Source organism: Rhinichthys klamathensis, unplaced genomic scaffold (genome assembly GCF_029890125.1).
Source record: "Rhinichthys klamathensis goyatoka isolate OS25496 unplaced genomic scaffold, OSU_Roscu_1.1 h1tg000107l_1, whole genome shotgun sequence".
Classification (NCBI taxonomy): domain Eukaryota; kingdom Metazoa; phylum Chordata; class Actinopteri; order Cypriniformes; family Leuciscidae; genus Rhinichthys; species Rhinichthys klamathensis.
In genome coordinates this window covers 95,027-122,946 of record NW_026606645.1, presented here as the reverse complement: position 1 = coordinate 122,946, position 27,920 = coordinate 95,027, and the positions used below count along the sequence as shown (strand labels likewise).

Below are 27,920 nucleotides of genomic sequence, written 5' to 3'. Positions count from 1 at the left end.
AGTTTTGAAGCGTGGCTTTGGAGAGAGAGCGCTCTGGATAGAAAGGTGGGATATTATACTTTCAAATTTAGCTTGCTAGCCTTTACGAAATGGCCTACTCTAGCTTTAACTTGTGTTTAACTATCTACACACAATGCAATTATCTAATAGAGGTCAAGAAATTAAGAATTCTTAATTACATGTCCAAACAACAAATGCATTACAAATGTTATTTCCTTCTGCCCAGTCCTCAGTGATTCTGTCAGCATCGCATATCTTATATCTGCAGCTAGAAGATGCGTTTTTAATTGTTACGCCACAACCTAAACCAATTTAACTTATTAGTTGAGCTCTCTGTTGCAGAGTTAATAGAAAGAGACAATGTATTATATTCCACAGAATAATTACTCTGCATATCATGTCACCAGTTCCTTTTTGGCCCTTCAAAACAAATTAAAAGTTCTCTGTGGTTTCACAGCAAAACTTTCTTTTCAAGCATTTTTCCTATCACAAACATGCAGGATGAAATATGTAAAGGTGGGTCAAATTCATCTGGTCAATGAATATATTGAAACAAAATATCACAGCGGCTAATGGACTTAAATTAGACTGCCAAAGTTTGACTTCGTTCAGAAACAAATGAGGCTCAATGGGGGGGAATGACCACAGCTTGGCTGTATTTAGTTAATTTAAGATAAAAAAGCAGAAATGGGTAAAATTTGCAAATTAATTAACATGCAAATTAAATCTGTTTAGTAGTTTGTCGTATCTGTATCATCCAAACTATTGCAAATACAAATCACATAAAAATCCATAATAAAAAAACAAACAAAACAAAAAAAAACGCAAATGCAATAACACTGTGCATTATGGTTCTTTGATTTATCTACACTGAAAAAAAAAAAGCATAATCATTCACTTGTGTTCCAGGAAAACTAATCATAACTTCATTAAAACTTTAATCAACAAAGGAGTTGACGTTTCTTCCCCGCGATTTCAACCGAGGCGTAATCTGTACACATATTCGTGATCACCTTAGTCCGCTTTAAAACTCATATGAAAACAGCTGCAGGCTTCGGCTCCTCCCCATCTTTAAGTCTGCGTTATTCAGTGAGTGTGTTTAATCTGTAGCAGAGCAGTGCCAACATCAGCAGCAGAGGGCAAGGTGTGTGCATTTATTGATACTGTAGGTTATCATGATACCTATATCTGTGCAGTTCTTTGTCATTAATTCAGTTTACATAATTGTCTTCTGTGTGGGCCTCTGACGTGAGTTCACGAGAGCGCCTCGAAGCATGCGCGAGAACTGAGAAGATGACGCTCATTTGATGGGAAAGTGAAAAGGGTAAGCCAATCATTTTGCGGCATTGGTAAGACACTTTTACGTTTTCTTGTTGGTTTCTCACTATTCAGACATCCAGGAAATGCACACTTTAGAACCATTTTAAACACTACATCGAGACCCATCTGCGTCATCTTCTCAGTTCTCGCGCATGCGTCGTGGCGCTCTCGTGAACTCACGTCAGAGGCTCACAAAGAAAAAAATGAATAGTTGAATAAAGTCGTTATTTTTGGGGGGGGTTTTGCGCACAAAAAGTATTCTCGTCGCTTGATAAACTTAAGGTTGAGCCACTGTAGTCACTTGGACTATTTTAACGATGTCTTTACTAACTTTTCTGGGCCGGCAGATGCAATTACCTTGCAGCCTATGAAGGAGTGAGACAGCTCTCAGATTTCATCAAAAATATCTTAACTTGTGTTCCGAAGATGAATGAAAGTCTTACGGGGTTGGAACAACATGAGGGTGAGTAATTACTGACAGAATTTTCAATTTGGGGTGAACTGAAGTCCCGTTCACACTACACGCGACGCGATACCATTCATTTCAATTGGGAGCTGGCGATTTCCGGTGACACGCGCGACAGCGACCGGATGGGGCGTGTCTGGCGACGCGACAAAGTTGGGATCTGTTTAACTTTATGCAAATGAGGAGCGACTTTCGGGAGCGACAACCAATAGGAGCGGAGCGCGTATGATCCTTCTCCACATCATTGGATGTCATTCATAAAGGCAACCAGTAGTGGGAACTCCCACGAGCGACCTCATCGCCAGCCACTGGCGACATGCAGCGACAAAGTCGCTTGTAGTGTGAACGGGGCTTAACTCTTTAATGAATATGAATACTAGCTGGTTAGTTCAAATGATTTGATATGAAATCAACATTCAGGGATTGACTTAATAGGTAGTAGAACCTACTGTAATGTTCCTACGCTGGTAGACAAAATATATATTACATATATTTTGTTTTAATCATTCCCTCTTTGGGGCCTGAGCTCCCCTAATATCGGAGTCCTAAAATCGCCCCTGCCACAACTTCACCCGGAATGTGATTTCAACCGAGGGCGGCCCACAGCAACAATCTGCACCCCGGACACCCTATAGCTAAGGCCCTGCTTGTAAGACAACATCTTGAAATGTATTGTTTAAATCACTTAGATAAGCCTAATAATCCTTAATGGCTAGTGCTCATTTCAACATGCAGGTTTGAGTCCAGCTTGCAAAATGGCCTCGTTCAGTAATTCCTAAGTTCCTTTCCTTTCTCGACTGCCCTCTGTCAAAGAATAAATGCGGCAAAGATAAAATGTTTCTATAATCATTTCCCTTGACAGAAAAGGGAATCAATGTTTCCTTCTAAATTATGGGCTGCGGAGCTTTTATAGAAATGACTTGGAATTTCGGCAGAGGTAATGGTGTAAACATATACAGAGTCTGGCAGGAATATGTAAGTGCAAACTTCAAAGGATAAAAGGAAGTCAATGTAGAAACAAGTTAAGATGTCTTCCCAGATGTCGATTTTCAGACGATTTCAGTTGTAAGCTGCATTTACATTAACAAGCTGACTTTTCAAAAATGTTCATATTTTGTAAAGGTCCTCGCAAATAAATCATCATTTTAGGGGGTCCTTCCATTTCATATTTTGAACAAAGAATTGTTTCATGAAAAATGATATTATTGGAATCAAAGTACTGGGCAAATTAAAGAGGCATCCTGGGAATACTTGTATTTAGAGAAGATGAATCAACAACACATCTCTGAAAGCATGTTTAGATCCCTCCACTGGGTTTCCAAGGGTTTTAACCGAAAACAAGACCGCACGGGACATGAGAATGTACTAAAGAGAAAGTAAGGATACACGGTGCGTTGTTGGAAGAAGATGGAACACTTGGTCTGCGAATGTGATAAATGATGTAGATCCCCAAAGTATTTATATATATACTTTAAAAGGAGCTCCAGACAGACAACAAAAGACTATGATGATAAAGAACCTCAATTTTCTCATCTTCTTTTAGCCCTGTGGACTTCAAAAGCTTTAAAGTCCAGAGACTGTCTGTGTCATGCGTCTTGATCCCATCTACACTGACCCTACAGAAGGGGTTAACCAGCCCACTGCTGTAGAAGCACTATGTTTATTCTGAGATCTTTGAAAACAGCTCCTGGATCCCAGTGAACAAAACATGAAGGTTTTATAAATACCTGCGAGCCCACCTAAAGAGCAGACTAGGATATAAAACAACAAAGCTGCACTGAACAAGAATATAAACTAGACTTTATGTTTTAAAGAGTTTCAGGTCTTGCTCTGTTTAAACTGTTTTTGCTTTTGAAATAGTTCACTCTAGTATAAAGGCTGCATTTATTTAATACAAATACAGTATAAACTGTATTTTTGTGAAATATTATTATGAATTAATATTTTAATATGTCAAAATACTATTTACTCCTGTGATGGCAAAGCTGAATTTTCAGCATCATCTCTCCAGTCTTCAGTTTCACATGTTCCTTCAGAAATCATTCTAATATGCAGATGTGCTGCTCAAGTAACATTTCTTATTATTATCAATGTAAAAAAAAAAAAAGTTTTTTACTATTTGCAACTTTTTACACTTTGATTATATTCAGACTAGTGATTTAGTGAGAATGTGACCAGCAATGTGAATGAATGAGTATAAGCATACCTATAATAATAATCAAATGTCTAAATTAAGATAACATCTAAAACTGTGATCAGCATATAATTACAATCAGTACATTTGAGACCTTCTTTTAATTGGGGTCAGATCAAATTAATAACAGAGCAAATCTAAAGTAAATGAAAGTTTAAGACAGTTTCTTCAGAAGCAGAGGAAAAGATATACATGTACGCAAGGAATCAGTGCCCATTTTACTAGATTTAGCGGTACCACTTCAGTTGAGGGTCTAATTCTCACTATTAACTAGTTGCTTATTAGCATGCATATTACTAGCGCATTGGATGTTTATTAGTACTTATAAAGCACATATTAATGCCCTTATTCTGCATGACCATATTCTACATTCTTCAATCCTACCCAATACCTAAACTTAACCTTTTATCTAACTAGCTATTAATAAGCAGTGATTAGGAGTTTATTGAGGCAAAAGTCATAGTTTAAGTTAGGTAATAGTGAGACCTGGACCCTAAACTAAAGCGAGACAGATTCAGTTGTTGGATCACTGGGTGGATCTAATAAGCTTAAGCTGGTTAAGTTGGTGAAGTGTGCTGTTCACTCACCACTCAAAGTCATGTGCTCTGCAGATGCAGGGTTCTGCAGAAAGGATCCTGGAGTTGTCCCATCCCACCATGCAGTAGTTTCCAGGACGACGCTTCATGTAGATCTGCTTTTGACCCATTATGCATGGCTCACCCTAAAAAAATATTAAAGTCAGCTACAATCAATGGCCCTGTCCCAAATGGCGCACTTCACGCGGACTTTCGGTCTCGTGGACTTAAATTGCGCGTGCTCGCCGAGTCTACGAGTCCGTAGGCCGTCCCATTTAGCATTTTAATGCTCTGAAGTGTGCTCAGCAGCGCCCCCTTTGTACCCTTGAAGCAGTCTTCCGCGAAGCCCGCATAGATGCAGGCTCCACGCACTTTACCTACCCAGGAATCCTTGCGAAAGGCCAATCAGACAACGGATGGGAGGAGATTTCGCTCACGGACAATTGTTAACATGGCTGAGAAGAAAATATTTAAGTGTAATTATCATTACGGTTTTTATGACAAGTTTATACAAACATTATGATCATCGACCAGTGGTTGATGTCTCAAACATAGGCTAATAATAGCGAGCTGAATAATACGATCGCATTATGATTCGTTAAATAAATAGAACAGAATGTCAGGGCTTTACTGAGTCATATGTAAACACAACAACAATAGGCAGCATATTTCCCCGAAAATACCTCTCAATGCGCCCTCGCTCTAAGGGCCCTATAGGTCTGCACTACACGACGTCACCGAAGTGTGGACTCTGAGGAAGTCCACAAGTCCGGAGTGTGCCATTTGGGACAGGGCCATTATTGCAATTTATTGCCACCTCCCCTCCCTTGAATTTTTTTTTTTTTTTTTTTTTAAACACCTGGTTATGCAGGTGCCAGGTTTGGTAGTCTCCCTCTGTGCACCTTCTGGAAAATATGGACTTGTAGTCAATTTTGATAAGCTGCCATTCAGACCGGTGGCTGAAGTGTCCGAAAAACCTGCCAATAGACAAAGAAAGTTTAACTCTCAAACTACTCACTCATTTTCAAGTGAACCAGGAGACCTTCATTAGCTAGTTCAGGCGTGTAATGTATGCATTGGAATTAAACTTTGCAAAAAGGTACATCTCCAGAGGCCGGGCAATCCTAGGTTACTTCATTAGCTATGTCTAAAATTGCTCCCTATATCCTATAAAGTGCACAATATAGGCTTAATAGTATTATCTGAATTCAAGGTGAACAATTTAATGGCCCATAATGTTCACTCTTGTAGAAATGCACTCTGATATATGGTATACTGTCCTGACTAACTTGGATAATGCAGTAAATAAATAAATAAATAAATATGCACTTGTTCATATTTGTTTCTTCTTATTGACAGTTCTTTAATTCTCTTATTTTTTAATCATGACATTTTAAGCATGGCAAACAAACAGAACAAAGATTTATGAAACAGACAACCCTTGTGTTATGTTGCGGGTCAATTTGACCCGTTTCAATTTTCAAGTTGTTGGAAATACTGGTTAACCTTTGTTTTTTTTCTTGATATTTTGTGACTTTTTCTCATTTATCATGATGAACATGCATGCAAAGTTTCAACATGCTGATGTGTTTTGACATATACAAACAAAATTACTGTTACGTTTGTGATGTTCGCGGGTCAATTTGACCCTCATAGACAGCCATTCAAAAGCACCTGTACAGACACAACATAAAAACATTTATTTTCTGTATGTCAGGGCACTTCAACTCCAGTTCTAACGTGCAAGTGCATCTAAAAGTGATCTAACCCTAACCAAACACACTTGAAAAAGCTAAAATTACAGTGTTCAGAATTATTTGCAAATTACAGATGAAAATCTTTGTCAGACACAGATAGTAAAATAAGCTCTCATTTCAATATTCAAAATATCTAAAATACCTAGCTTTTAACCAAAACTTTTATGTAGGATTTTCAAAGGCAGCTTTACAGAGCCAAAAAATAAATAAAAAACATTTATTTGATGTATGATTTTGTTATGTTTGGTTTCTCACTTCCCAGTGAGTGAATAATGAAACTAGGAAAATAGGTCTTAGGAAACTAGGGAAAGTTAACTTAGGAAAATGAAAAATTTTCATTATACAGCAAATTTTTGTTCAGTTACGATGTTCAAAGCATAAAATGTAAAAAAAAAAATATATAAAAAAAAAATATATATATATATGCAAAAAAAAATCAGTAAACTGTTTATTTTCCAATTTTGTCAAAACAAAACTGTTTTAAAAAATGTTTTAAAAACATTTTCATAAATCATATTTTCAGATATAATGTTTTTGTAATGTTTGACCAATGTTGATATTAAAAGTTTACAGTTTGTATCTAAATCTTTGTTTTTTTCATAGTGTGATTTTTGAGGAATTGTATTGAATCCAATTAGGGTCAATTTGACCCGGTCCATAAGGGGAGTACACAGAATTCGAACAGAACACAAGGGTTAATATCGATGGTTACAAAGTAAAGTTATAGCGAACTTGAGACAGCCAGACACAGTATATTCATAAACACCAGAAGAAATACATATACCAGACATAAAACATGGGCTCTATAACCACTGTAACTGGCCAAGGTCCGCCCACTAAAACTGTTTTGTTTTTTTTAGTCTGTAGTCGTGACGTTTGAGGCTGAGACTAGGTAGCACCAACAGCTCTGCAGATCTTTATGCAGGACTCCAGTGTTAGCTATAGTTTATATTTAACAATAAACCTGATCATTTCCATCCTATCTTATCCAATACTGCAAGGATTGTTTAATGTGTGTTAAAAGTACAAAATGACCCTGTTAAACTAGATACAGTACCAGCACTGACACATAATGAGAAATGCTGTTGGTTCACTGAGACTAACAACATTAGCTTAGGAGTCTGATTAATTAACCTTTCGTCATGAGTGTATCTCTTGAACGAGTGGAATCTATTCGAAAAATAGGGCATAATGAGGATGCACAGGCTGTGTGAGATGGCGATCAGAAACAAACCTCTATATACTTACGTCATGATGTGATTTTCTGCACCTGCCTCCACCAAAACACCATCCACGAACAGCGGCATGGCTGAGAAACTGTGACGAGTCCACTGACGACCTTCATCGAAGCTGATCCTGCAGCAGACATCGAGATGTCAAATGTCAGTGGATGACAAAACTTCAAATAGAAGAACGAATGTCATGAGGGTTTGGAATAGTGTTAAGTTTGTCAGATATGTTTTAAATTTAGCCTTACTGTGTCAAATGTCCGTTTTACTCTATTTAGTCAAGCTATCCTGTTTTTGTTTAAAAGTGTTTTTATGAGTCAAAAGTGTTTTGTTTTAAAAGTTCTTTAAAAGTCTGGGAATTAGGGATGTGCCCAGAGCCAAATACTTTATTTGGAAATGCACGGATAATGGCTTTAAAACGAATAGAAAAATTCTGCCTACTAAAAAAAAAAAAAAATCGGCTTGATAACAGGTGAGCCAGGGGATAGCACAATATTATACATATACATATTATACATATATAGATGGATGTCTTTAACCGTTGCACTCTTTGGCAGCCTCTCTTGTCTCTCTCTCTCGCATGCCGGCTTGGCTTTCTAAAAACGCGGCACTCAAAAGTAGTTTGAAAAACGCGTCTCTGGATCTTGCACTTTTTTTTTGTCCCAGTGACCAGAGAGGGCCAGTTCACACAGAGCGCATTTTTGCTATTAAAAAAGGGAGACACAGGTCAGTGGAACGAAAAAAGAGCAAAGTCTAAAGACGTGTTTTTAAAAAAGTTGAACTTCTAACTTGAGCTCCGTGTTTTTAGAATGCTGTGTCGTGCGAAACGTTGCAAAAGACGGGAGCTTAACAGTTAAAGATGCCCGTCTGGTGTACGTTTACATTGGAATATAATGGAAAACTAGTGCAGCGGAATGGAAAAACAAGTTTTGTGTAAACGGCCCCTTAGTGTTTAATGATGTCTGTGTCGTCTTGTCGTTGTCTCAATGGAAAAAGGTCATCAACAAACATTTTTCGTCACAGTTTTCATTCACGGAATTAAAGGGATAGTTCACCCAAAAATTTAAATTATACCATAAATGACTCACCCTCAAGCCATCCTAGGTGTATATGACTTTCATCTTTCATCCAAACACAATCGGAGTTATATAAAAAAATATCCTGGCTCTTCCAAGCTTTATAATGGGAGTGAATGGTAAAAAAAAAAAAAAAAATTAAGCCCCAAAAAGCGCATCCATCCATCACAAAAGTAATCCATACGACTCCAGGGGGTTAATAAAGGCCTTCTGAAGAGAAGCGATGAGTTTTTTTAAAGAAAGATATCCATGTTTATAACTTCATATCTAGCTTAATCACTAGCTTCTGGTAATGTCCGTATGTGAGTTTAGTTTTGGCGGAAGAGTGACCTCTGACCCGACGCATGAGGTAGGATGTAGGAGTAGCGTAAGCTTAGGTGAGAAGAGACGCGATTCGGGGTTCAAACATGGAGGGCTAGGAAAAAAACTCAAGCTCCTCCTACATTTCTCTGTAAAAATTCTCACTATCCTCTGCGCTTCCATATTTGTCAGTACGTCATGCGTCACGTCAGAGGTCATTCTTCCGCCGGAACTAGACTCGCTTACAGCTGTAGTGATTATAGTTTAAAAAGTTATAAATATGGATATTTTTCTTACAAAACGCATCACTTCGCTTCAGGAGGCCTTTATTAACCCCCTGGAGCCGCATGAATTACTTTTATGATGGATGGATGCACTTTTTTGGACTTTTTTGGAAAAAAACGGTCCCATTCACTCCCATTATAAGCTTGGAGGAGCCAATGATAATATAATGATATTTTTTAATATAACTCCGATTATGTTTGGCTAAAAGAAGAAAGTCAAATACACGATGGCTTAAAGGTGCATTGCGCACATCTCTGAGTTTTTGCCGAACTATGCCCCCCTCTGGCGACAAGCGAAACTGCCTTACTGTCTTTGTCTTGCGTGGAGTTTGCGTTGGGGTTTATGAACTACAAGCCGGTCTCTTTGAATCCATCTTCTACTTTTGTCGAAAGTTGACTGAAGTTTTGTCGCTCGTGTTGTCTTCGGCAAATACGGAGAATGACGGCGAATACACAAACCTGCCAGACATAGCCAGGGGAGCGTGAACGTGCATGACGTCACGCCCAGTCTCACGTTCCGGCCCGAATCCCTCTTATTTATTTTACTGTACAGGATTATAGAGGCGATCGCAGTGATCAGAGAAGGGCTCATTCAGCCCATCAGGCAATTGTTTAAGCATGTATGGGTTAGAAAAACGGGTATTTTTAACATGAAATGTTGCGCAATGCACCTTTAAGGGTGAGAAAATTATGGGGTAATTTAAAATTTTTGGGTGAACTAACCATTTTAAGCTGATGATACACAGGGCAACCTTTTGAGCTATGTTGCTGGGCAATCTTGCCGATCGATTGTTGCTTTGGCACTTTCCCATTGAAAATGGGCAATCCATTTCTATCTGGATAATTTAGATCGGTCGTGGGCCCTGTGTCTCATCTGGTTGCCCGTTGACGACAACATTGCCCAAAAAGTTGGCCTGTGTATCATCACCTTAACACTAGTTTGGAACAACATGATTAATAGTAAATTATGACAGAATTTTCATTTATGGGTGAACTACTGTATACCTTGAATAATTTATCTTAGTGTTTAGAGGGAATACAAAGCAACTAAAAGCTAGAGATACAATACATGACACCCAGTACAAAAAAAAAAAAGAAGATGAAAAGGTAAAAAAGAAAGGCAGATGTCTAAGAAAACTTGAAACAACATGAAAAAAAATGCTTTGAGAAAAAAAGTTTAACATCTTAGGTAGGAGGGAGTACAAGCAAGTAAGAGCTGGAGAACTTTCTTCCTGAAAGTTTGATCATGATACTTTCTGACAGCTTATCAACATCATTTCACAGGTGTAAACAGTATAGGATCATGTGTGACAAGGTCGCAACGAAAGGACTGAAGCGTGATGGCAAAGTTGCCTCCAAGTTGTCTTCACTCTGCTAAAAGCAACAGTCTGAGGCAGTGTTGACATGTATCCATTAAGAGAACATACAGTCAGGACTGTTATTTGAAGTCATACTAGCAGGAAATGACACGACCGCCCTCCACAGTTGTGACTCCACTTACTGTCTCGCTTGAGTTGTTTAAGAGAACTAAAAAATGAAGCTGCCACACTTCAGTGGGCCTAAAACTAAAGCCAAACGCTTTGAGTGATAAGAGAGAAAAGATTTAAGACTCTGGAGGATTAAACATCACTGAAGCAAAACCAGGGAGGGCCGATTTGAAGGAGGAACCAATGTGTGAACTCGGGGGGATAAGTGGGAGGCTTTAATATGGAACACTTCCCATGGTTCGTCAAATAAAAACTGATTCCAATCTGCTATTTGGCAGCCTTTGTGTCCTGCTGTTTCATTTTTGTTCTTGTAGGGAGCATGTTCGACTCACACCAAGGTGTTTTTTTTTCCTTCAACGATCTTAATAACACAGGACTGACCCTGTCAGACAGTCAGAGTGCCGACCGAAGCAAGTGAAGCAGGAATTTCACCAAACCAGCATGAATAAACCTGGCAGAATCAAACTTATTTTCACTTACCAAAGATGTCTAGTGGGCACAGTGGGCTGCTTCACAGCAATCAAAGCTCCACCTTTGTCCAAAAACCACACGTTGTGCTCTTCTTCAAAAATCTGCATCATGGGAAGAACAACATGGAGTTATTTTCATCTTATTGAACATTGAACTTATTGATCTTGCTACCGGGTACCGGCTAGTTCTTGGAACTAGCCACCAGGGTGGTTCCCCCGAGAACTAATGCTTTTCTTAGGAACATTTTCCACGTTGCATTCGCACAGTCAGTAGGAACTCTGAAGTAACATAAGTCGTGCTTGTTGTTGTGACTTTTATTTTGACAGCGCGGTGGACCTTTATTTTGACAGCGCTGAGAACACCAGCCTGAGCCACACAGTGCTCGCATTCTCCGTGTTCATTAGTTTACGATCAGTCTAACAGTCCTGTCTAATACGTTATTAGATAGAACTGTTACACATAAAAAGTAGACAGTAATGAAAAGGTTTTGGCGTTTGCCGTGTGGTTGATGTCCAGTGTTGCTAGCTGAGCAGGAATAAATAATCATGTTTCGCTTGATCCCCTCAAAGCTGCGTTGAATTTTCTCCTTAGCGTAAAGGTTGAGAGGTCCATTTATCACTGTTTTCCATCTTTGTAGTTTGTGGAGTAAATATATAGGCTATAATCTATGTGATTACACAGCTTTTTTTAAAATGGCGGGTGCTGGTGTTTCGTGTGCGTTCAGCCAATCAGCGTACACTGACGTCACTGGTAGTTCCCATAGTGCTGGTTTAGTTCCTGTGGTGCGAACACGCCGAAATCCAGGTACTTCTGCCAATGGTTCTAGGAACTAAGAAAAGGTTCCTCCGGTGCGAAAGCACCTAAAGGCAGTTTGTATATTGAACAAACTTGAGTACTTTTCTTGCAGTCAGATGCCAAATGTATACTGCAAAGGTGGCACAGAAGCACTTCTGAAGTGGCAATTAGGTGCATTTACACAGACTGCTTAATGCTGCTCATAAATGCATTTACACAACAATTTTGAATGCATATTGTTATACTAGGGGCTGAGGTGGATCAGGGCAGGTTTAATTTAGCCTGGCTTTCATGCTGCATTGCGTCTTTACAAAAAAATTTGAGCAGGCACAGAGCAGCCTTAACTCAGCTGTGTAAAGATGCCTTTTAGTTTTTTAGGCTAGCTTTTGCACTCTGGTTTTACCTTTTCGGTTTTGCAATTATTGGCTCTTTTATGAGAATTGTGTTTGTGCTGATTTGTATGTCCCTTTGGGTAACAAAATAAATAAAATCTGTTAAAAAGTTAAATGAAAATATACACTACCAGTCAAAAAAGAATGGGAATTATATAGTGTATATATATATATATATATCTCGATTCTCTCAGCCAGCAATACGATATTTGCTGATACCTCAAAAAATTCTGCGATTATGATTCGATTAGATTCAGGGCTATATCGATTTAATTAAACTCTTTGAAAATTAAACACCCTCTCCCAATTGGGGACATTTACAACAGAGATAAATAAAAAGTTATCAAAAATACATAACTCCGTTCTTGTTTATTTTCATTAATCATGTTTTTTTTTATTTTTATTTTTATTGTGCATTCCAAGTAATATCCATCAAACTGCAGCTGGGTTGTTTTGATTAAGTAATAATAAAAATACAGGTACAAAAAAAAAATACAGGTAACTAAAAAAAATTAAGTTCATTGAAAGTATGTTTTTTTTATATATATATATTAAAAGTTCGTTTTTTAGCAAAAGCAGATAACTCAAACAATCCACATTTCATGTTTCAGAGTTAAACAAAACCAAGTAATTGCTATGATACATAATGAAACAGTCGGTTAATCTTTGTAACTTTAATCTCCTCAGCTGACATAGACGCCTGACAAACTTTGTTGTTGTGATTAGAGGCAATACAGGGAGCTTTTCCCTCACCACTACCGCGCTGCTTTAGCAAGGGTCCATGAAAAAGTTTCAGCTTTTATTTTCCTTTTACGCCCCGAAGATATCACAGGTGGTCCGTGTATCATCCGATCATTTGATTTCCAATTTGAAATGAAATAAGCAGAAATGAGAAAACGGCACCTTTATTCGTTTTTAAAAAAAAACGGCTTGATTTTTCGTTTTTTAGTTCACATGCAACAAACGAATACATGACTTCCAAATTCGTGTTCCTCATGTGGGCGGTCATGAGACGCCCCCTTCCGCTGATTGGTCAAGTAAATCTGAGCATGTGACGTCATCAGTCGTCGCTCAGGTCTGTTCAACAAAATAATAGTCCTCAACTGTTATCCACCCATTAAGGATGTAATTTGTCTTTTTGAAAACCCAAACAAATCTTTAGAATCTACTGGTAACTTCCTTATCCTTGTGGCAAACTTTTACTTTCACAAACAAAGGTTTCTTAACAAAATTCCTACTTTTAAAGATTTCTTAATTTTTTAATTTTTCACTATTTTTTAATTGTGTTTTCATTAAAAATATAGGCCTATCATAACAACTTATAAAGATCAAAATCTACAGAAGACATTAACATAATTTAGATTTTTTTTTGTTAAATTCTAAATATTAATTATTGAGTTGGGTCAACTTAATTTAATTGAGTTGGGTAAAACTTAATTTGAGTTGGGCCAACTTAATTTTGAACAATTTAAATTTGAGTTGGATCAACTAAATTTTGGAAAAATTTTATTCTAAATATGAATTATTGAGTTGAGCCAACTTAATTTTGAACAATTTAAATTTGAGTTGGGCCAACTAAATTTTGGAAAATTTTAATTCTAAATATGAATTATTGAGTTGAGCCAACTTAATTTTGAACAATTTAAATTGAGTTGGGCCAACTTCTTTTTAGAAAATTTAAATTCTAAATATTATTTATTGAGTTTGGCCAACTTAATTTAATTTACTGTAACATGTAGCCAACATTAAGTAGGCCTATAGGGTTATGCCGGTGAGGAAATTTTCCCACTGATTAACTTATGACAAAACACCAGTGTTATTTGTTAATGTCTTCTGTAGATTTTGATCTTTATAAGTTGTTATGATAGGGCTATATTTTTAATGAAAACACAATAAAAAACAATAATTTGTTTTTTTTTATTACCAAATATACTATTAATAAGACGGGTGACCCAAAATACCCATATTATAACAAATAAATAAAAGATATTTGAAAATTGCCCTTTAAAATGAAGGCTCAGTTTGTGGTCAACCGTTCACTATTATTTTATTGAAAACAATAAAACAAAGACAAAGTCACTTATATTAAACACTTTTTTTTTGTTAACAGAAGTTATCTTGCCCCTTTAATTTCCTCTGGTATCATCCTGTCAATCATCTGTCTCATTCTTGCGGGTCGCGGCTATGATTACAGTTTCAGTAAAATTTTATTTCACCATCATCGGTACCCACTCTCAGCCGATTGGCATAATTAAAGTATTTGCAATGACCATCCCATGTCCAAAACGGAGCTTATACTGTCTAAAACAAAAGTTGTGACTGCTGACTGAACACTGGTCTGTGCCTCACCCGCTCTGCGCCGTCTAGCGCAGCACCACACAGATTTAACTCCGCACAGCTAAATAAAACAGGCTGGTGGCAGACTAATATTTAATTTTTCTGATGTAAATATTTCTGTGAAACGCGTTAAGTTGCACAGAAGAAAGCCCAATCTAGGACCTGCCCTGTACAGTTTAAGAAGCGGTAGTTGAGGACTATTATTATTATTATTTATTTATTTATATTTAAAAAATAAATAGAATACACACATCTTTTGGAAATCTAAAACATTTCCAACAATGTATATATTTAACAAGTAAACTCATTTTTGCACAATCATAGCAAAAAAATGGAAAGAGCTAAACAAAGAAGAAAAAAAAGGGGGGGGGGGAAAAGAAACCGCAAACAGATATTAATCATGGTACATAAACTATCTCTATATTTCTTCAAAACAGAAGTACATTTTCTATTATCAATTATTCTTAGTGATTTGATTAAATACTTTACTTCACATAAGAAATCTTTAAAAGTAGGAATTTTGTTAAGAAACCTTTGTTTGTGAAAGTAAAAGTTTGCCACAAGGATAAGGAAGTTACCAGTAGATTCTAAAGATTTGTTTGGGTTTTCAAAAAGACAAATTACATCCTTAATGGGTAGATAACAGTTGAGGACTATTATTTTGTTGAACAGACCTGAGCGACGACTGATGACGTCACATGCTCAGATTTACTTGGCCAATCAGCGGAAGGGGGCGTCTCATGACCGCCCACATGAGGAAAACGAATTTTGAAGTCATGTATTCGTTTTTTGCCTGTGAACTAAAAAATGAAAAATCAGGCCGAAATATCGTTTTTTCGTTGTTTTTTTTTTAAAAACGAATAAAGGTGCTGTTTTCTCATTTCTGCTTATTTCATTTCAAATTGGAAATCAAATGATCGGATGATACACTGACCACAGGTTCATCAAGTTCGTTTCGATCACTTTTAGTCAGCTTTGACGAAACTCCTCTCAGCTAGCGCGTCTTTTCGAAGTGACTAGCAGCCTTGTCACCTGACCTGAATACCGCGCGCTGACTTATCGGGTTGTATTCACAAACAACAAGGGTGCTTGTCGGTTTCTGCTGTAAAATATGAACTCGCCATGCCTTGAAAGTGGACAAAACCGGCTTTTGTGACAAAACGTGCTTAGGGTTCAGTCAATCTTGTCAGGCGTCTATTTCGAAAACTAATGTTATAAAGACACACCGGCAGACAGTATGGTGAGAAACAGAAAATGCGCGCTTTGGTGGAAATGCGTAGATGGACGTTACAAGAGGATGTGGAGAGTGTCAAAATTAGGGCTGTCACTTTACGTTCGAAAATTGATTCCACAATCGATCGGACCAACCAGACAAGTTTCGAAACCGAAAATAGGGAATCGATCTTAACGGCCTTTTTTTTTTTTTTTTTTTTACCAAAAATGTGTTTTAGGTGGACAGATCAATACAGTACACAGAACATGTAGGATGTTGGAAAATATGTCTTTTCTGTTAACCAAATGCTTTTTAATATTCGCTGTTACTTCAATGCAAATGAACAAGCACGCCGTTATTTGTTGCTTAGTGACGTGTGTGTTCAAGTAAGCCAGAAATGCGCAGATTCTGCGCAATACGCTGTATTTAATATATCATGATGACTCACGAGTTGTGTATTTGCGCTAAATCCGCGCAGATTTGGCTTACACAAACTTCCCCAGCAAAGTGAGTAAACATAGAAACACGCCAAATTGGCTAGTGATTTGACAGCAGAGGTGGGTAGAGTATCCAAAAACTGTACTCAAGTAAAAGTACAAGTACTTATAGAAATATTTACTCAAAGTAAAAGTAAAAGTAATAATCTTAAAAGTTACTTGAGTAAGAGTAAAAAAGTATCCAATGAAAAAACTACTCAAGTAGTTAGTTACTAGTTACTTTACACATAGGCATATATATATATATATATATATATATATATATATATATACTGTATATGTAACATGATATTATTTAGATTTTTTTTTTCATTTAAATGACTATTATTATCATAATTAGATAAGCTATCTTTGCAACAAAAACAGAAGAGACAAACATTATTTCTGTATATCTATAGCCTGAAAACCATTGGCTGTCCTTTGGTTTGTATAATAGTATAGTAACTTATACAACTACATTTGGATTATTAGACAATGTCGGAATAAAGTGACTCTATGGAGTTTTGCATTCAAGGGATGGGAACCATTGACAGATTAGAAAGTGTTAAAACTCTGCACATGTGCTCGCAGTCATGTCATGCCCAACATAAACAACGATCAAATGCACGTATCTTCTTCTGTCTGTTCTCCAAAATGTATTTAAATGTAGGCTATATTTATGAAAGCATCTTTAAACTGGTTAACTGAGTCTAATAAGGCAGGCAAAGGCATTCGTTTTCAAGTCGAGTTCGCACGCCACTGCGCAATACCGACACTACAACACCGAGAATACATTGTGTGTGTACACACATTCATAAACTGGACGATGATAGCTTATTTAATGTATAAAGTAATGTATATGTCCAAAAAAAGGGTAATGCCATACTTTGTAGTAGTGCTATATGGCGTAATAATGTGTTTGGTTGTAAAATGTATTACCTGAATGAAATCGAATGTATCGTCGTGTGGAATAATTCATTCACAGACAGCTTACGAAGTATACGAAGATGTTCAAGTTCAACTAATAAAGATCTTCATCGCTGGCAAAAAATATGATGCATTTGCAGATTTACTTTCTAGACTGTACTGTAGACTATGGACCGCCACACAATGTTCTTGATGTTCTTAAATCTTCCTGTTACGACTCCGAGACGATTCAGTGCGTGCAGGAAACTGAACAGATCATTCAAACTGATTCGCGAACCGATTTAGACAGATCTGCCCAACTTGTTTGATGAAGTCTTTGAACAGAATCGACTCAAAAGAGTGATTCATTTGTGAATTGAGCATCGCTCATGCCCAGAAAAGAGAGAGAGCGCGCGCTTAGAATAAACTACGCTTTTAACAACATATTGCATTAAAATAAAGTAACGAGAGGAACGTCGCCAAACGTAACGAAGTAAAAGTACAGTTTTTTCATTAGAAATCTACTCGAGTTAAAGTAAAAGTACCCACAATTAAATCTACTCTTAAAAGTACAAATTTTCCAAAAAAATACTCAAGTAAATGTAACGAAGTAAATGTACTTCGTTACTACCCACCTCTGTTTGACAGCGTTACCCGACAAAGTTCATTTTCACCCTTATTTGGCGTGTTGGAGGGTGTTAATTTCAATCCCTGAATGTTGCAATCCCTGTTTGTCATTGTGCATGAAACTTCACACCTAAATCATGAGAAATATTGCTGACTTGTGCGCGTCTCAAGCGCCCTCTTTACGTTCGTCCTAATGCCTGTTAGTTTTCCGTGGATTTGCCTATATTTGGTGTTGAAAATGGAAACATCTTTAGACATGGAAAATCGATTTTACTATCGATTCAATGAACACTTATGTCTCAAAAATAGAACAGGATTTTTTCACAAAAGTGACAGCCCCAGTCAAAATAAAGGTACCGTGTATCGATATTTTATGTGTGGCATCGATGCATCGATCCATATCGATGTATTGTTACACCCCTAATATATATATAAAAATTACCAAGATTCATATATATATATATATACGTACATTTTGATAATTTAACATTGTTAAATTAGTACAGATATTTTTAGTACAGAGGTGTGAAGCAGCCATACCTGTCTCCAGTTATTGCCTGCGTCTGATGAAATGAACATAGCCACATTATTGTAAGACAGTTCGGAGCCAATATTTCCTAGAAAATAAACCATAAAAAAACATTTGTGTTAAATAATGAAACAATGTAAAAACCAGCATGCCACATTTAAAATCCATAAACCAACAAATATGTATTTATATTTGAATAAGCAGCCTTTGTAATTGAGGTCAGGCAGTATGGTTCAATATTTGCTCAATTCATGCTCAATATATACACAACATGCATATACACAGATACACAAACACACTCAGCTCTGACTGCAATGTTCCCTCACATCCTGACAAAAACAATGATATGCACTGCCAATAAAATATTTTTTAATGTTTTTGAGTCTCTATTGCTTACCCAGGCTGCATTTATTTGATAAAAATACAGTAAAAACAGTAACATTGTGAAATATTATTACAATTTAAAATAATTGTAAACTATTCTAATATATCTTAAAATGCAATTTATTCATGTAATGCAAAACTGAATTTTCAGCATCATTACTGCAGTCTTCAGTGTCCTTCAGAAATATTCTGATATGATGATTTGCAACTCAAGAAACTTTTAATTATTATTAATGTTGAAAACAGTTGTGTGGCTTAATATTTCTGTAGAAACCATGATTTTCAGGATTCTTTGAATAGAAAGTTCAAAAGAACAGCATTTATTTGAAATCAAAATCTTTGTAACATGTCTTTACGGTCTCTCTTGATCAATATAATGCATCCTTGCAGAATAAAAGTAGGCTCTTCAAATATTTAAATATGAACTCAAACACTTCTAATCAAATTCATCATCCAAGAGCAACTACTGTATATTATCCACACTCATTTTATATCTGTAAACTCTTACTGTATGAAAACAATTGTCTAATTTTTGTGGATTTTAGGAGTCAATGTTCTGAAGCTCAAAAAGAGAAAGTTCTGAGCAACAAAATGTCCCTCTGGGAACGACTCTGAATTACAGTAGAGCGAACGAGAAAGATAAGGAAAGAGTGCTGCATCTTCACAAATGAACTGATACTCTTGTGTAGTTTTGTTGTGTAGATGTTGTTTTACGCCTACGCACACACACATAATGACTAGCGTATAACCGCCTGCAGTCGCCTCTGCTGTGTGCTGTTGCCCCGTCTTCTAAGACTGTCAGAATGAACTGAGAGGAAGTGATTGTACGTCCTTGAGTTGCCTGTGAGAAATTAGTAGAATGAGATTTAAATGTGGCTAGTCACTTCTGCTAGTTAGCGAATTAAGCATTCAAAGACAATACAAGCTGCTCACTATGAGATTGGATATTAAAATTGTCATTCTAAACCTGTATGACTTTCTTCTGCAGAACACAAAAGAAGATATTTTAGAGAATGACTGACTTCCACTGTATGGACATTTCTCAAAATATCTTATTCTATGTTCCACGGAAGACAAAGTCGTGAGTTTGGAATGACATAAGGTTGAGTAAATGACAGAAATTTTCTCTTGTGGTTCGTTTTTGTAATTTAGGGTGAACTGGCATATGACTCCTCTCAGCTTTGCTATGAGCAAATCACATTTTCATTTGATGCCAAAAACCACTTTCACACCAACTAACAGGACACATCTCTGACTGCGAACAGCAAAAGCTCTGGGTGTGAAAGCATTCTTAGTGACCAGCAACATTTTAGTTTCTCACAAACACGCCGACACACACACAACAGCAACCGAACATGACAGTCCCACACATGTCGTTCAGGTTTTCCCATTTACCTGTAGCCACGATGACTCCCGGCGCCGAGCTCTTGGTGGAGATGGAGCCTGAGAGGTACGGGTTCTCTGACATCTGCAGTTGTAGGTGCAGCGAGCAAAACGGCTGAGCAGAGAGAAAGTGACACATCCTCCATTAGCCACAACAAAGCTATTATGTAGCTGTCAATCAAAGCAAGCCGACGTGATCCCGCAGGCATGAGAAAGTCTAAGACAATAAGCGCGCAAGCAGTGCTGTGTTGGCCATATAGTAGGTGACTTTATGCTTAATATTAAACAATTCATGATATAGAAACAACTCCCATAATTCACTGTCATCACCCAGGAGCAACATGGATAATGCCGTGTGATCTATTGTGTACTGGGTACTGTTAATCTTGTGGTCGGATATCTGCATGTAAACAAAATAACAGCTCAGGTAAATCAAGACAATAAATATATGAAGCAAACCTAGCCAATCATGTTAAAGGACGATAGAGGACAATGCTGCGAAGAGATACTACGCTTATCAAGGCAACACCTTAGAAAAATACAGCTGTTGTGAGAATAATGCTGCGTTCCTTTCAAATTCGGATGTAGGATATTCCATATTTGATATTTTCTAAATATCTAAAGTTAAAACCATAAAGGCCAGATTTTTCGGTAGACAATACAAAAACACAACAAAATGGCAATGCTCCTGTTAGATTAGTAGGTGTTTGGCTGTCAACACAGTCACCTGGAAACCAATTTGCGGAGGATAAACAATGTGATGTGATGTTTTATAGGTGCACAATTATCAACACAGATGATCACCCCTGTCTCTGCACACGTTTGCTAACATTTTATCACATAATTTCGGAGCTTTGACTCATTGATGCGTTTTGTTTGCTTGATGTGTTTTTTAATTACCTCTGGAGCATCTCCCTGGGTGCAGAAACACTGCACAATGATGTTGTGAATTTTTGTATAAGTTTCCATACGTGTCATTCTATTACACCTTTCCAATAAGGAAGTTGATTTAACGAAATTGAAAGCACTAAACTGTGGCATGCCGTGACTCGTCAAAACTAAATCGTGGCCATTATAATCATCTGTACTACACGGGAAGCAGTCAATATACATATATAATAATGTAAATAAATAATAAATCAGTCAACTTTATTTTGACTGCTATTAAATATCTGCTCTGGTTGTATAATTTTAGTAATCTTCTGTTTTTCATTGATAATCATAAGAAATGCACCAAATTATCATATTAGAATGATTTCTGAAGGATCATGTGACACTGAAGACAAGTGATGATGCTGAAAATTCAGCTTTGACATCACAGGAATAAATTATATTTTAAAACATATTAGAAAACAGCTATTTTGAATCTACTGTTACTGTTTTACTGTATCTTTAGTCAAATAAATGGTGAGCATAAGAGACTTGCTTCACATTACTTTTTTTTTTTTTTATTACCAACAAACTTTTGAATGGTATGTATTTTACTATTGTAAAATAGCCCATGCAAAGTCAATTTCATAGCATTTCCAAATAAGCATTTGATTTAATTTTACTATTGCTGAAGTAGCCTCAAGCTTACAGCTGAAATAGCATGTAGCCTCAAGCCTCGACTTGCACAAGTATGTGTATGCATTTGAAATAAAGGGCATGCGTGATGTTTTATTACTGAGTGCAATTGTGGGTACGTGTTATTTATCCAACAGTGAAAAGGTAACATGAAGGGGGGTGAGGGGTATAGCATTGTTAAAAGTGCTACAGTATCCTTACCATACGGGCTAATTGCCTTTTACAGTCATTACCGGCAAAAGACAGGGATTTGACATTAAAGCAGAGACGTAACTCTCCTAGGACCTCCAACATAACAAAACAAGAATTATATCTGCTCTCCACGTGCAAGAAATTGTCCTTTTCATCCCCTCAATGGATGGCTTGACATTATTACGTGGACGGCAAAGGCAACAGGATTTCAAGTCAATAATCGTAAGGATTATAGGAGGCTAATGAGAGTGTCAAACAAGAGAACTATTACAGTCAACTCAGATTCAAGCCTCTTCAATCTGCAGGGGCTCTCTGTGTGTATTTCGGCCTTCATTTTTTTTCTTCTTCTGCATCTAAACATGATACGGCTACTAAATATTCATGGTTCCCTATGTGTATCCAAGACCCCAAAACTAGTTTTCATTTAAAAATAATAATATCAAAATATATTACTTGATTTACCTACACAAGGAAAATCTAATATCCTTTTATGCATTACCGAGTCTGTAGCCTTTAATCAAATTATTTGGAGAAATAAAATGACCTTGAGAGAATTAGACAGTTAAGCTAACTGCATGCCATCAAGAGATATTTCCTACATTTCCTTGCATATTCTTTTGTATACCCATAAATAACAAAATAAAATAATAAAATATATTTTTTAGTAATAATTAATATGATTAACACATTTACCAAGTTAAAGGAATAGTTCACTCACTAATATATAATACTAATTAAAATTGCTCACTCACTCACTCACTCACTCACTCACTCACTCACTCACTCACTCACTCACTCACTCACTCACTCACTCACTGAAATCTATCAATCAATCAATCAATCAACCAATCAATCAATCAATCAATCAATCAATCAATCAATCAATCAAATATATCTATTTACAAAAGAACAAATTGATCAAGTTAAAGGAATAGTTCACTCACTATTAACAATTGTAATACAATAAAATATATATATATATTTCATTTTACTTCATTTTTTATTTTATAACAATTGCAATGTATAAAATGTATTTTAGTAATGATTAACATGAGATAAATAAATAGTTCACTGACTAATGAAATGAAATGAAGTGAAATAATAAATGAAATGAATTTTTGTCCAACCCACATCTTTATTTCTCTCTCTCACTTCCTTACCAGCACACAATGAATGGGATTTCCAGCCAGGTCAGTAGCAGGCGCCTGCAAAAGCCTCCAGTCGCGGCCCTTGTTGTAAGTAATGTACGTCTTCACCTGGTTCTCCACCTTCCTATTAGCGATGAGCATACCTTCAATCCCTGCTGCCTGGGAACAAGGGAGAAGAAATACGATACAAATATGAACATCTATATCCATGGTTACAGCTCTTTCGACTGTCACCTAATAAAGCCTCTTAATTACCCAGTATCTAGCGCCCACTCTATGATAGCTCAAGCTAGCTGACATGTTCCAGACAATTTCAAGGTATTCCTCTAGCTGACAAGCATCTAACCCACAGCCAGGCTGCTCATCCTTGGCTTGAAACAAGTCCAAACTTAGCAATATTGAATCGTGACAGTGGTGCTAGAGACCGGTTTAAATCGCTCTCGCTAGCGAAGCCTGCTCTAAGGCAGGGTCCGAGTCTGTAAGTGGCACTAATAGGGACTGCATTTGACAGTGTCACAGTGACGGAGCCGCATTGGATGGACACGGCTAATGATGTCCCCTCCTCCGCTGGCCAGACGTGTCAATCACAGTGGTAATTATTTATTATCCTTTAGCTTCCATCTCTCCATTCCAATGTTCTCCCCGGAAGAAGATGGATGTACTGGTTGTGGTAGAGTGGTTCATATTCAGCATGCTCTGCAAATCGGGTCACACTTCAGTGAGTGGATCAGCTGCTCATTCTTGTTTACAATGAATTCATCAGGGCTACGTGTTCAGCACTATGCAAACAATCAAAAGAGCAAACAAAGAAAAGATCTTTAGCCTGAAATACATCTGTTAAAAACAGAGTAAAAGCCAAATGACCAAGAAAGTCTTGATGTTTTAACTGTTTAAGAAGCCATTTGGGATGCAACATATGTTGGTGACTTTTCAACTGTGAGGAAAAACAAATTGGAAATCATTGGCAACCTGGGGAACTGACTTTCTACATCCGCTTATAATCAACTTTGAGACCAGTTGGTTAGTAGTAATAATAAAAAATGGCTAAGGCAATTTTATTCTGAGAAAGCAAACAATGAAACAATGATGTCCATAAACTTTTTGGGTCTATTGTAAACTACACTCTTAAAGGGATACTTCACCTCTGGAAAGATGAATGTGTATTTAAAATGGATCATTTATGTAGAAGAAATGTGAAATTATTTTTGAATTTGGAGCTTTCTAGACTGAGAAAAGCCAGAAAATGTATTTTTGGCTTATGTGGATGAAAGACCACAACTCCCAGAATGCACTTCCTTCGCTGCCCTAGGAGGCCACGCCTACCGGTAACAGAGCGCAGTAGTTAAAAAACAAGTCTAGGCTACTAGTGAGTCTCCGTGATGAGTCTGCCCGAAAATGTGTTTCGAGATCGCCCAAAAAGTCCGGGATTCGGCTTTTGCGTTCTACAGTCGCCATTCATTATGTTTACTGTGGCGAGAATTTTCTTAGCAATGTTAAAACGCACATCAACCGATCACTTTGTTTAGCGTTCATGTAAACACTACATTCAGATTCACCAATCGGAATGAATTCAGTTAGATTGAAACAAAAGGTGTGCATGTAAACAATGAATGGCGACTGCAGAAAGCAAAAGCTGAATCCCGGACATGTCCAGGAAAAAGAGGATGGTAACCCCTTCTACTCAGCTTTCTCCACAGAACAAGAGCCTGCTAGCTTAGCTTCCAAAAAAAGATGGCTGACACAATGTGTACGTTCTGTGAGTGAGATCCCACCCTCTATGGGCGGGTTGAGAACATGCGGGACAGCCCCTACTACTGGCTGTAGTCTTTAGCCTCTGGCCAAAAAATCCTCCGATGACGCAAAATGACGATTTTTGCGTCATCGGAGGATTTTTTCCAGACAAAAAATAACTAAATCTCTCGTCTCAGGGGGATATGAGGGTGGAAAGCACGGTTATTAGAAAATACTACAGGTTTTCTACTAATACAAAGCTTAATGCTAAATCCTGAAGTATCCCTTTAAATATAAAGGTTCTTTATTGGCATTGATGGTTCCATGAAGGACCTTTAAAGGGATAGTTTTCCCAAAAATGTACTCGCCCTGAAGTTGCTCCAAACCTGTATGAATTTCTTTCTTCTGCTCAACGCATAAGATATTTTGAGGAATATGGGTAACCAAAAAGTTGATGGATTGACTTCTTATGAAAAAAAATAAAAAATTCTATGGAAGCTTAAGGGGTACATCAACTGTTTGGTAACTGACATTCTACTAAATATCTTATTTTGTGTTCATCAGAAGAAAGAAACTCATACAGGCTTGGAACAACTTGACAGAATTTTCATTTTTGGGTGAACTATTCCTTTTAACATCCATGGAAACTTTCCATTCCACAAAAAGGTTCTTTATAGTGCAAAAAGGTTCATTATATTTTTTAAATCTTCTTCACTCTAAGAAAAATAAAAAGAAAAAATAGTTTGAGGAACCAAATTGGTTCTTCTATGGCATCTATGTAAAAAAAAAAAAACTGGAACCTTTACTTTTAAGAGAGTCCCGTTCAACCGATTGAAGATGTTAAGATTATTCTAAAGTTTTTGAAATAAGTCTCTTATGCTCACCATTTATTTGATCATTGTAAAATATTATAACAATTTAAAACAACTTTTTCAAATTCTTTGATGAATAGAATATTGGAAATATATATTTTTTGTAACAATGTAGAAGTCCTTACTCTTACTTCTAACCAATTTAATACATCATGGCTGAATAAAAGTATTAATTTCTTAAAAAAAAAAAAAAAAATCTTACTGACCCCAAACTTTTGAACGGTAGTCTATATTTTAGTGTTGCCAAGGAAATCATAGTGCATACTTTGGCAACAGAATGACATGCCGCTGATGCCAACACCAAAAAAGTTTGTGCAAATGGTGCCAGAATCAAAATATGCATTATTAATCATTACTGTTATAAAACTATATAAAAAGTAAACAACCCCACTTCTCGCCGATCAATAAGCAGATAAATATGACAAACTTCCAGCCACAAACCGCGTCTAGGCACCAACTGGGGTTTCAGTGAAAAAGGCCAGTTTTCAATAAGCAGTAATGAAGGCTGCTGCAATCTATTAGAGATATGGATGGACTGCTGATTCAGTATTGGCAGGGTAAGCGTGCATTGAGCCAGCCTTGGCACAGCAATGGGGAGGCGCATCATAACCGATGCATTAATGAAACCATCCTTGCTTGCACTCACTAATGGAGGCTATTTTTAGCTGCTTGGACAAGGGGAGTGAACGTTTCAGTCCTCAACTTTTTTTGTGCAGGCTGCTAATTTTAAAGCAATATAATATAGTATATGCTGAGAGCAACCATAGTCTGATGGTAATGTCTTACTGTCATGAAGGAAGAATGGTTTCCTTGAACTCAATTGGCAAATCTATTCTTAAAGAAAAACTACAGACAATGTTCTTGGCCACAGACAGCTGGATCGATCTTGAAATACTGATACTTCCGATGCTTAAGATTTCAAGTGAGGGACTTATCCTCCCAAAATAATATTGATTGTGGTAGATGATTTTTGTATTTAGTATAAAAAAGTCATGCAAATCATTCGGTTTAGATTAAATTATTACAATCAATTAAATATTATCATAAAAAATATGTATATATACATACATATTCCGATATTTAGGTTATTGTTTGGAAAGTATGTATTTACATTTGTAAGTAAATTTTTTATAGACCTTGACAGGGATGAAAGCGAGGCTGTGGGGGATAGCCTTACTGTGTTTTCAATCGCATCCGCTTTAAAAAGCTGTATAAAGCTCCTTTAGATCACTTTTTTTTTTTTACTGAAATTACTTGGAAAGATATTTTTGCAGTGTTTCATTAGCAGAGCAATCCAAAAACACATTAAATAACATTACAATCCGGTGAAGAGATGCACGTCTATCCTTCACAGCCTCGAATTCATTCTTGTTAAAAATCAAAGATGGCGCTGCTGTGAATAAGGTCCATTCACTTTAGTACTTGAAAAAAAAGATCTAACAGCCTATTACTACAACATAGAGAATTTAGCCTTATTAAAAGAAGCAAGCAAAGCAAATCCATTGACCTGAGAAGGGTTTAATGCAGACTACAGCTGAGAGGTGTTTAAAGAACATGAGGAGACATAACAGGAGAAACCGATAGAGAGAAAGGCACTTCATTTCATTTAGTTCCACTTGCCGTATGTTCTACTCTTTTATGAGTTGAGAATTTTTCTCTTATAGGAGAACAAAACGTCTAGTAAGTAATTTAGGCTGTTCCTTGACAATATAATAATGACCCCCGAGCTCTGTTGTCTTCACAAGACCTTTGAAACAACTAAACGACTCCTAATTATTAAATAGACATTATAAAAAAAAGTGTCTCTAGAAGTCGATATGATTACCTATCCTACACAACTATTTTAAGGTTCTGATATGCATTAACGTTGATACTAAATAAACAAGAAATAAATACGTAAACAATTAAGACAAGACAATATGAATTTTTATGTGAGAATTGTAGTGTCAGTATTCCTTAACCGTGCTCGAGACACCAGCTAAACTTAAGCTAGATTTCCCAGAGGGAGAAAAAGTTACAGTCTGTTTTCATGGTACAATGAACTCTTTTATCTCGAAAGATCAAGGGAAACTTCATTCCTCATGATAGGACCCCTTTAAAACGGGGTTGTACACGAAACGCGAGCGGTTCCCATTGAATCAGCAGCCTCTCCCCGCTAGCCCCCCCTCGACAACATTTAACTACAACTCAATTTATCTCTCTGTCTTCGT

The 27,920-nt window shown here is 36.8% G+C and overlaps 1 protein-coding gene across 1 annotated transcript in view; it reads right to left on the bottom strand.

Annotated features, from left to right (window-relative positions):
- Positions 1 to 27,920, bottom strand: part of sorcs3a (sortilin related VPS10 domain containing receptor 3a) — a 131,727-nt gene that overhangs the window by 38,828 nt on the left and 64,979 nt on the right. Inside the window, exons 8-14 of the mRNA XM_056253533.1 lie at positions 23,120 to 23,266; positions 20,214 to 20,316; positions 18,446 to 18,522; positions 11,169 to 11,260; positions 7,561 to 7,668; positions 5,415 to 5,532; positions 4,568 to 4,701 (exon numbers count right to left, since the gene is read on the bottom strand). Of these exons, the coding sequence (XP_056109508.1) occupies positions 4,568 to 4,701; positions 5,415 to 5,532; positions 7,561 to 7,668; positions 11,169 to 11,260; positions 18,446 to 18,522; positions 20,214 to 20,316; positions 23,120 to 23,266 (779 nt within the window). The remainder of the gene's footprint in view (positions 1 to 4,567; positions 4,702 to 5,414; positions 5,533 to 7,560; positions 7,669 to 11,168; positions 11,261 to 18,445; positions 18,523 to 20,213; positions 20,317 to 23,119; positions 23,267 to 27,920) is intronic.